Source organism: Brachypodium distachyon, chromosome 2, assembly GCF_000005505.3.
Source record: "Brachypodium distachyon strain Bd21 chromosome 2, Brachypodium_distachyon_v3.0, whole genome shotgun sequence".
NCBI lineage: Eukaryota > Viridiplantae > Streptophyta > Magnoliopsida > Poales > Poaceae > Brachypodium > Brachypodium distachyon.
In genome coordinates this window covers 30262540-30273439 of record NC_016132.3, presented here as the reverse complement: position 1 = coordinate 30273439, position 10900 = coordinate 30262540, and the positions used below count along the sequence as shown (strand labels likewise).

General features: G+C 53.9%; 1 protein-coding gene across 1 annotated transcript; it reads right to left on the bottom strand.

The window, feature by feature from the left end:
* Positions 1 to 9024: 9024 nt before the first annotated feature.
* On the bottom strand, positions 9025 to 10045 carry LOC112270738. The gene is made up of 2 exons (XM_024458806.1): positions 9190 to 10045; positions 9025 to 9085 (listed from the first exon to the last, which is right to left on the bottom strand). The coding sequence occupies exons 1-2, from the start codon at positions 10043 to 10045 to the stop codon at positions 9069 to 9071; spliced, it is 873 nt and encodes a 290-aa protein (XP_024314574.1). The 3' UTR covers positions 9025 to 9068.
* Between the last annotated feature and the right edge of the window lie 855 nt (positions 10046 to 10900).

Sequence of the window (10900 nt, the reverse complement as noted above, 5' to 3'; positions counted from 1 at the left end):
GGATGCGCGATCTCCGCCCTAACTCCCCCCCCCCTAAATAGGATAGTTAAGGCCACTCCGCGCATTACTCCTAGTGATTAGGAGTTATCTTCGCGCACCCGTAGGGTACGAAACCGGCCGTTACCAAACGGCCGGGCATCATAAAGCCTCCACTGTTGCCAAAAGGGGAACAACACTTTGCCCCTTCGCCTCCATCCTCTTCCGCGTCTCGTATCCCTGCGCTCCTGCCAGCTTCCGCCCTCGCTTTTCATGGCGGCCCCCACCACCAGGAAGGGGAAGGAGGTCCAAACCTCGAAGAAGCCCGCGACAAGCAAGACCGAGACGGCAATCAAAGCGGCCGCCGCCAAGGACCAGAAGAGGCGGAAGATGCGCGCCACAGTCGCATTCTTCCGCTCCGGCTATAACGGCGAGGCACTAGGAAAGCTCCGGCTCGCCGTCGCCTCCAGCTTTAACGAGCACGGGGAGACGCAGATCTTCCCGGCGGGTGTCGAGCACCAGGACAACGCTTTCTGGGTGTTCGCGCGCTTCCTTCTCTGCGGCATGGTGCCGCCCTTCTCTCTGTTCCTCCACGCACTGATGGAATCTTATCAGTTGCGGGTGGCGCAGCTCCACCCCACCTCGCTCTTCCTCCTCGCCACCTTCCAGTTCCTCTGCGAGGCGTTCGTGGGGGTGATGCCGTCGGTGGGGCTCTTCCGCCACTACTTCTACCCGCGGATCAACAACGCGAAGGCGATGTCGTCAGGGGTGGTCTTCCGCGCCCGCGACCAGATGAAGTCTGAGTTCATCGTCCGGTCGGGGAAGAAGATTGAAAAAGAGTGGCGGGGCGACTGGTGCTGGGTCCGGGTGGAGGACCCCCAGGAGTTCATCCAGTCGCTGACGGAGTTGCCGGTACCCCAGAAAGGCTGGCAGGACAGGTACCATCGCGACCTCCTCCCCATCGTGGAGAAGATCAAGGCGCTGCGGCTAGCGGGGCTCACCGATGTCGACATGGCGCGCACCTTCGTCCATCGGCGCATAGCCCCGCTGCAGCTCTGCTCCCGGCCCGCGTGGATGTACACGGGTTCCGGGGACAGGACACGCCTCCAGGCGGATGGCATGGACTTGGAGTCCCTCAGGACATGGGTGAGGGGGATCTTCGGCGAGATCTTCCAATCAACGGAGTTCCCGCCGGGGCTTTCCGCTCTCCACGCCGGCGTCAAGGCGCTCAGCGACATCGTTGGCGCCTTCCCGCCCTGCAACGAGTGGGGGCTGATGGACGACACTCCGACCCGGGTCCCGCACGCTCCCTCGCAAGCATCCCGCTGGAAGCAGGTGCTCGAGGAGAGCGAGAGCGGGTCCGAGCCCAGCTGGCCCTCCCTCCGGTCGCTGGACGACGAGGCGGGCCAGGTGGCCGCGTCCCCGGAAGTCGTCGCCGTGGAGGACGTCGACAAGGAAAGTAGCGATAGCGCGCCCCTGATCGTGAGAAGATCGAGGGTGTTCGCAGCGGCTGCAGCCATCTCCTCAACGGCGACGTCCGCCCCGGCAGCGGCCCACAACCTGGCGGCGGCGGCAGCTTCCGGGGCGTCCGTCGGTACCTCGACGGCACCCGCGGCAACAGGGGCCGCGGGTGCCTCGGCGGCGGCCCCTGCCTCGGCGGCGACCTCAAAAGTCCTCGCCGGGGTCGCTCGGAACCCCCTTACCTGGGATCCGAGCGTGTTTGAGCGAGGGCACCGGTTCCTGGACGCCGTCCGAGACCAGCAATTTGCCTTCGTCACCTCCTACAACGAGGTGAGGGAGCGCCACACCGCCATCAAGAATCAACTCAGCAAGGTGCGGGAGGCCGTGGAGAGAGAGCGGTGCGAACTCTCCCGGCTGCGCGAGATGGCGCGCCTCGCCGAAGAGGAGGCGTGGCTGGCCCGGCAAGCACTGGAGGCCGCTCGGGAGCCGGTAGTCCCGGAGACCGAGCTCCGTCGGCAACTGGAGGTCCAGCGCGTGGAGCTCCAAGGAAGGCTCGACACGATGGCGGCAACTCTCGAAACGGCCCGGAAGGAGCATGCCGAGGTGCTCGTGACGGCCCAGACGCGGCTGGACGAGAAGAGCGAGCTGATCGCCAATTACCGTGGCGAAATCCAAGGCCTCCACGTCCTGCTGGAGGTGCAGGTCAAGGCTACCGAGGATGCGGCGAGAGCGGCGGCTCGGCACGAGGCCGAGCTCAACTCCGCCAAAGACAGAGCGGCCGGGCTTGAGGACAAGTGGGCCGCCGTCCAGGAAGAGCTCGCTAAGGCCGACGAGGACAACGCGACCAAGGCCGCAGAGCTTGCGAGGCTGGAGGGCCGCGTTAGCAAGGCCAAGAAGGCCGCGCAAGATGCCCGAGTCCACCACGGCACGCTGATCGGGCAGCGGCAGCTTGAGACGGAGAAGCTGACGAAGATCGCCCAGTCGCTGCGTGACCTGCTACCCAAGTTCGAGCTGCAGGCGGCGGAGGTGGACGGTACGGACGTCACGACGCTGATCATCTTCTTCTCCCACTTGGTGGGGAAGCTCGGGGCGCTCGATGTCTGGATCGCCAGGTATGGCAGCAACGAAGTCGCCAACTGCGTCCGGGAGGTTGCCGGGATAATCCTCCCGCTGATTCATCTCCGGGACCCAGAGTTTCCCTTCGAGTCCCTGCTGGACGCTTGGTCCGATAGCGAGGACGAGCCCACGCACACCCAAGCAGTGCGCGAGTTCGTCGATGAGGTCGTCGAGCGGATGCAGATGAAGCCGGAACCTGATCTCCCCGCCGACCCCCCGGCCAGAGACGGCGACAACTAGTTGCCGCAGCCCTCAGCCGTGCTCGCTGCTTCCACTGTACCTTCTTTTGTTTGCTTCCCCTGCAAGTATGGCGCTTAGCGCCGGTTGAACAATCACCTTTTGATTAGTCCATGTAATCATTCGACACTTAGTCAATCAAGCTTGTTAATTTGCTCGATTTTTGTCCCTTATTTCCGAGGCAGCCTTTGCGTGTTACGCCTTGTGTTATGCCTTGACCAGACCAGGGACCCGGGACGGACCCGTGGTGCCGACCTGGGGCCAAGCGGTAGGCGACGAGCCACTCCGCTTGCGGGGTAACTACTCCAAGCCTTGTCCTCCCGGGACGGACCCGGGAGCCACACGGGGAGCGCACTCCTCCCGAAAGCGTCCTCCTCACACTCCGGCCACGCGTAGGTTCCGGGACCACACTCGGCAAAGCAGCGTTAATTCTTAGATAAGTAAACTTTTTCGACAAGTCCGTTATTCCTGAGGCTGTCTAGCGGGGTGGCCCCTTTTAGCCTTAGCATATTTTGCCTTGTGTCGTGGGGGACTCACGCGCGCCTCACCCTTGACCGGACCAGGGACCTGGGACGGACCTGTGGTGCCGACCTAGGGCCAAGCGGTAGCGGGGAGCCACTCCACTTGCGGGGTAACTACTCCAAGCCGTGCCCCTCCGGGGCGGACCCGCGAAGCCACACGGGGAGCGCACTCCCTCCGCAAGCGTCCCTTTTAACACTCCGACTACGCGCGGTATCCGGGGCTGCACCCAGCGAGACAGTGCTCAGTTTCGTTCTGCTCTTAGTGAATTCAGCGTTCATGTTGAGACACTTAGCTTTTCCGTTCGGTCCAATGCCTCGTGACGCTCAGCGATAGAGTGCAGACAGGGCACTGCCTTGGTAGGAAACCACCTTGGGTACCTGTTCAAGGGAAACGATCTCTAAGGGATGCGGCAAGAGCGCGGGGGCAGGATCGCCGCCGGCGGCAACCGCCGCCGACGATGCTACCACCACGCTCACGCAGCAACCCTCGCCTTCAGGGACGGACCCAGGCTTTCAGCCGCAAGACGGCTATAACGTCCTCGCCGGCAGCTGCGCCCCACCTAGAACGGCGGGCACGGGTGGCGAGGAAGTTATAGCCTCCCAGCGACAGCCCCCGCAACCGGGGAGACCTGGTTTTTTTTGGGGAACTCGTGCCAAGGGATGTGACAGCCTTTGTTGCCCGGGAGCAAAACTGCTCCAGGGCCGCGGCAGGGACGCGGTGATGGGCCGGAACGGGCGACGAGCGCCGGCACCGGTGCCATCACAGCGTCCTCGCAATGACCCGTGCCCGAAAAAAGCTCTCTCAAAGGGAATGCGGCCGGGTCTCTATGATAGTGCACCCGTCGGCACAAGGCACGGAGGGCGTGCACTACCATAGAGTCTCCGCGGCAGCCCCTGCTCCATGCGGAGGCGTCCTATGGAGGGTGGCGACAAGGGCACTGCGGCAATGCACCCCGTCAGCGCCGGACGCTGATGGGATGCACCACCACAGTGCCTCTGCGGCGACGCTCGACCAGGAGCCGCCCGCTTGAGGAAGCGCGGCAGGGACGCCGATGGCATGCACTACCATCGTGCCTCTGTGGCGTCCCTCGGGGGCGGGCTCGATGGGGTGACGCAGCGGGGGCGCGATGGCAGCGCACCCGCCGGCACTAGGCGCCGGCGGGAAGCACCTCCTCCGCGCCTCCGTGGCACCACCCGCCTTAACGGCCCCAAACCGGGCTTCGCTCTGAGCCGTTCCATGGTTGGGGCGCGCCTGCCACCGCGCGCGACGGACCCGCGCCGCACCCGTGGCGCCCTTCCCTCGAACGCGGCGCAGTTTCCGCCGCCATGTTAACAGGCAACCGTGGCACACGTGGCGGCAACCTGTCAACTCAGAAGCCTCGGAGTGCGGTGAGCCCCTTGTGTTGCGGTCCTCCTGCACCACTGTTGGGGAACGCGGTATGCTACGCTAGCACAAAATAAAATTTTCTACCGCTTCCGCCCGGATCAATGCTATAGATAATGGATCACGAGATTACCACTAGACGCGCAGACCCGTAGCGGAAGTAGAGTCGATGTAGCGCGTCGATGCCGAGTAGTCGAACAGCCTGCTCCTCCTCGCCGATCCCACGAACAGTTCGTCCAAGCGCCGCAGGTGCCGCGCCTCCGAGGTATCCACACGTACAGGGAGGAACTCCATGCGGCGGACTGCTAGATCCGATCGCAAGGCTTTGGGCGTGGAGGTGCGACGGCCGAGTCTAACTCGCGTCTCAACTAGGGTTACCCTAGACGGGTTGGTCTCCTCCACTTATATAGACGTCCCTAGTGGGCTCAACACTTGAGGCCCATTAGGAGTCCAAACCCGATACGAGTTGGATCCGATCCAACTCGGTTCCCACCCCTTAAGCGTGTGACCCTTCAGGTTCGCGGTCAGTCGGCCACGACTACGAGCTCGGACTGCGGGCCCGAGTAACACCTTACTCGTCCACTGGCACCGACTCAAGTCGATAGTTGGTAGCGGCGCCTAGCAGCACGTGCCAACTCCCGAGTAACCACAAGGTATATTGACGAACCATACAATGTGTCATATGCAACATTCCTTTTGCCTCGCGATATGTGTGTCGAGCTCAAGGCGAGTGCGTGTCATCCTTGTGGATAGCTCGAGTCTCTTCTCGTTCCTGTGATACAGATTCCCGAACGGGTTAACACTTAACCCAAGTCGCATGGCCATGCTTTCCGAATCTGATCACTCGAGAGGGCCCAGAGATATCTCTCCGAACAGGAGGGGCAAATCCCATCTTGATCAACCATGACTCGCAGTATGTTTCTCAGCAAACCCGAAAGCTACCTTTATAACCACCCAGTTACGGAGTAGCGTTTGGCAACCCCTAAGTAGGCCGATTCACATCCCAAGCTCATACGATGACCTCAGGTCTAGGACTGGCATATACATCGTACTTGAGACTAACAAATGACAATCATCTCGTTGTGTCTCAGTGCGGGTCTGTCCGACTCAACAATCTCATTGTCGAGTCCATGCTATCAGTCGGCAACACCTTGCCCTATGACTTGTGAAACATAGTCATCATACTGATTCACATTGCTAGTCTAGATTATGTGTCCGCATAACCTCAATGACTAGGGACCATTAGAACAACATCATAGAATACATAGTCTCACAAACAAATCACGTATTTATTGATACATATCAGTGATGATGTTCAAGGACAATAACAATAACTCATGAATACATAGGAAATAACATCATCACATGATTGCCTCTAGGGCATATCTCCAACAGTCTCCCACTTGCACTAGAGTCGATCATCCAAGTTTCGCATACCCATGGCTCGTGTGTGCGCCTCATGCTTTGGCTGCGGGAGAGGCTTTGTCAACGGATCGGCAATATTGAGATCCGTGTGTACCTTGCATATCTTAACGTCACCTCTCTCCACGAATTCCCGTATGAGATGGTAACGCCTGAGTATGTGTTTGGATTTTTGGTGATGTCGTGGTTCTTTGGCTTGTGCAATAGCACCACTGTTGTCACAGTAGAGGTCCATGGGATTGGACGCGCCCTGAACCACTCCAAGCTCAGAAACAAACTTTCTGATCCAAACGCCTTCTTTCGCGGCTTCCGAAGCCGTGATATACTCATCTTCTGTTGTAGAGTCGGCCACCGTTTCTTGCTTAGAGCTCTTCCAGCTCACCGCACCTCCGTTCAAGACGAACACGTATCCAGATTGTGATCGATAATCGTCCTTGTCAGTTTGGAAACTAGCATCGGTGTAACCCTTTACAACGAGCTCATCCTCACCACCGTAAACCAAAAACATATCCTTAGTCCTTCTCAAGTACTTAAGGATATTCTTCACCGCTGTCCAGTGACTCTCACCGGGGTCAGCCTGATACCTGCTCGTAACACTTAGAGCATAGGAAACATCCGGTCGAGTACATAACATGGCGTACATGATGGATCCGACCGCCGAAGCATACGGAATCGCACTCATCCGACTTCGCTCATCAGAAGTCGAAGGACTCTGAGTCTTGCTTAGACTTATACCATGCGACATGGGCAAGAACCCTTTCTTTGCGTCATTCATGTTGAACCTCTTCAACACTTTGTCAACATATGTACTCTGGCTTAAACCAATAAGTCTCCTTGATCTATCTCTATAGATCCTGATTCCCAAAATATAAGCCGCTTCTCCCAAGTCCTTCATTGAAAAACTTTTCTTCAATGAGTCCTTGGCGGCTTCTAGCATCGGAATGTCATTTCCAATCAATAATATGTCATCCACATATAAGATTAGAAATACGACTGAGTTTGCACTAAACTTCTTGTATACACAAGGTTCTTCTTCATTTTTGATGAAGCCAAACCCTTTGACTACTTCATCAAAACGAATGTTCCAGCTCCGAGATGCTTGCTTCAATCCATAGATGGATTTCTGAAGTTTGCATATTTTTCCAGCATTCTTTGGATCGACAAAACCCTCGGGCTGTATCATATACACGTCCTCGGTTAAATTTCCGTTAAGGAAAGCCGTTTTGACATCCATTTGCCATATCTCGTAATCGAAATATGCAGCAATAGCTAGAATGATCCGAACTGATTTAAGCATCGCTACCGGCGAGAAAGTCTCGTCGTAGTCAACTCCTTGAACTTGTCGAAAACCCTTTGCGACAAGTCGAGCTTTATGGATTTGAACATTTCCATCCATATCAGTTTTTCTTTTAAATATCCATTTGCACTCGATGGTTTTTACACCCTCTGGCGGATCTACCAAGTTCCAAACTCGGTTTTCATCCATGGACTTTAATTCGGATCTCATGGCCTCAAGCCATAACTCGGACTCAGGACCCACCATCGCTTCTGCATAATTAGTCGGCTCGTCATTGTCTAGCAACAACACATTGCGTATATTACGTAGTCTTTCCGACCTTCGTGGATACGGTGCTGTATTGGCCGTGGGTACGACGACTGGCTCAGTCACACGGACATCACCTGTCAAGTTATCCCCTACTGGCTCATCTCGAACTTCTTCGAGTTGCACTGACCTCCCACTTGCCTCTCGACTGAGAAACTCTTTCTCAAGGAAGACACCGTTTCGAGCGACAAACACTTTGCCCTCTGCCCGGTTGTAGAAGTAATATCCTAAGGTTTCCCTTGGATATCCCACGAATATGCACTTGTCTGATTTGGGAGTGAGCTTGTCCGACTGAAGTCGTTTGACAAATGCATCACAGCCCCAAATCTTTAGAAAAGACAAACTGGGACGCTTTCCAGTCCATATCTCATATGGTGTCTTATCTACGGACTTGGATGGTACTCTGTTTAGTGTGAACGCTGCGGTTTCTAGAGCATAACCCCAAAATGACAAGGGAAGATCTGACTGACTCATCATCGACCGAACCATGTCCACCAAGGTCCGGTTCCGCCTTTCCGACACACCATTTCTTTGTGGTGTACCCGGCGGTGTGAGCTGTGGAACAATTCCACAACTCTTCAGATGATCGTCGAACTCGTGACTCAAGTACTCGCCTCCACGATCAGATCGTAGAAGCTTTATTTTCTTGCCACGTTGGTTCTCTACTTCATTCTGGAACTCCTTGAACTTTTCAAAGGTTTCCGACTTATGTTTCATTAAGTAGACATATCCATATCTACTCAAATCATCAGTGAATGTTATGAAGTATTGATAACCTCCTCTAGCTGTCGTGCTCATTGGTCCACACACATCAGTATGTATGAGTTCCAACAAGTCGGTCGCCCTCTCGCAACTCTTTGCAAAAGGCGACTTGGTCATCTTGCCTAGTAGACAAGACTCGCATGTCTCGAATGATTCATAATCAAACGAAGTTAAAAGTCCATCTCCATGGAGCTTCTTCATGCGTTTGTCACTTATGTGACCCAAACGACAATGCCAAAAATAGGTTTGATTCAGATCGTTGGGCTTGCGCCTCTTGACATTAATGTTATAGACAGATTCTCCTTCAAGATTAAGGATGAATAACCCGTTCGCAACAGATGCAAAGCCGTAAAACATATCCTTCAAATAAAAAGAACAACCATTGCCCTTAATATTGAATTCATAACCATGACTCAACAACTTTGAGACAGATATAATGTTTCGACTTAAAGCAGGAACATAATAACAATTATCTAATTCCATAACAAATCCAGAAGGTAAATGAAGTTGCATAGTCCCGGCGGCCAACGCTGCAACTCTTGCTTTATTGCCAACCCTTATGTCAACCTCTCCACTTGCGACGCTCCTAGTCCTTGCCAACCCCTGCATCGAGTTGCAAATGTGAACAACCGATCCGGTATCCAATACCCAAGAGCTGTTAGGTGCATCAGCAAGATAAATGTCTATAACACATACAACAACCGTACCTGAAGTAGAAGTCACACTTCCACCCTTCTTTGCCACGTGGGCCTGGTACTTGCTGCAGTTCCTCTTCCAATGACCGGTGCCTTTGCAGAAAAAGCATACGGTCTCTGAGTCCGGTCCAGCCTTAGGCGCAGCAGGGGCAGGGGTCGGGATCACATCCTTAGCCTTTCCCTTCTTTGCCTTCTTCTTAGCCCAAGAATTCTTCTTGAACTTTGGCTTTCCCTGTACCAGCAACACTTGCTTGGTATTTTTCTTGATATCCTCCTCTGCTGTTTTAAGCATCCCATGCAATTCAGTGACTTTCTTTTCCATACCATGCATATGGTAGTTCTGAACGAACTGCGCATAGCTTGGCGGAAGAGATGCCAGAATTGTATCCGTGGCCAACTCTTGGCTCAGCGGAAAACCCAGCTTCTCCAAGCTTTGCGTGTAACCAACCAACTTGATTACATGTGGGCTCAAGGGTTCGCCTTCTTTCAGCTTAGTCTCCAGGAAGGACCTCCAGACATTAAATCTTTCGGTCCTAGCCTGAGTCTGAAACATGCCTTTGAGAGTCTCGATCATATCGAAAGCCTCAACATTCTCAAACTGCTGCTGCAGTTCGGGCTCCATATAGGCAAGCATCAGACAGCTGATCTCAATCGACTCATCACATGAACGTTGATAGGCGTTTCTAACAGCAGCAGTGGCATTATCAGCCGGCTCCTCTGGAAGTGGGTTCTCTATGACATGTTCTTTCTTATCATGCCTGAGAACGATTCTCAGGTTTCGATACCAGTTGGTGAAGTTAGTTCCATTTAGTTTATCTTTCTCAAGAACAGATCTCAAAGCAAAACTGGACAATTGAGGTGGTGCCATTGATCTACAACAGAAAATGCAAAAACACTAAGACAAGTATTCATGAAGAGTAATTCATATTAAACAATTTAATAGAAATATACTCCCACTAAAATCAACATCTCTCCATTGATCATTAGTGATTCAAGATCCAAGATCAACCAATCGTCTAGTGAGCTTTAGCATCACTGCTAGCCGATTGAATCACTCGGTAGGCAACTCTTGCCAATCGTATCTCTATACGACTCTTGTTAGTCGGTAGGCAACACTTGCCCCGGCTCCGACTCCTTTCACCTCGAGGCCCAAAACCGTTTTGATAGCCCCGTCAAGTTAACCAAAGCTTCGCATGTAAGTGTCCGACACGAACATCACCAACGACAAGGAAAAATGGTGATACCCCAATTTCATGAGCCCATCACCAAATGTACTTGTCTTGTGGTGTTGCAGCTATTGGGGAGGTAAATAAACTTGACATTCTTTGAGGGATCATTCTACTCTAACACAATAACATGCATAGGAGTAAACAAAGCAATAACCATCACAGATAATCAAATTAACATGTGAAATAGTATGGCTCTGTTCTTCATGGTGATCTCCATCTCCAGGAACCTGTTCATCAAGCCGCCATGGTGCACACGTCCTCCAATTCATACTAAATGACTACACCTAGTATCTAGCAAAGAATTTACATGGAGAATGACATCAAATGCCGACACGCAGGTCGTTATGCAATTATAAAGACAGCACCTTGGCTCCAGCCTGGCTGACAAACTCATGACACGCAGGTCATGCAAATATTACACACATGCATCACATACATATGAGCCATACTATTCACATCAATCCTGCAAAAACAAGTTAAGCGTAGAAACCTAT

Bases quoted from the DNA above. Each gene is read 5' to 3' on its own strand.
- LOC112270738 (XM_024458806.1), bottom strand. From the start codon at position 10,045: ATGGCACCACCTCAATTGTCCAGTTTTGCTTTGAGATCTGTTCTTGAG.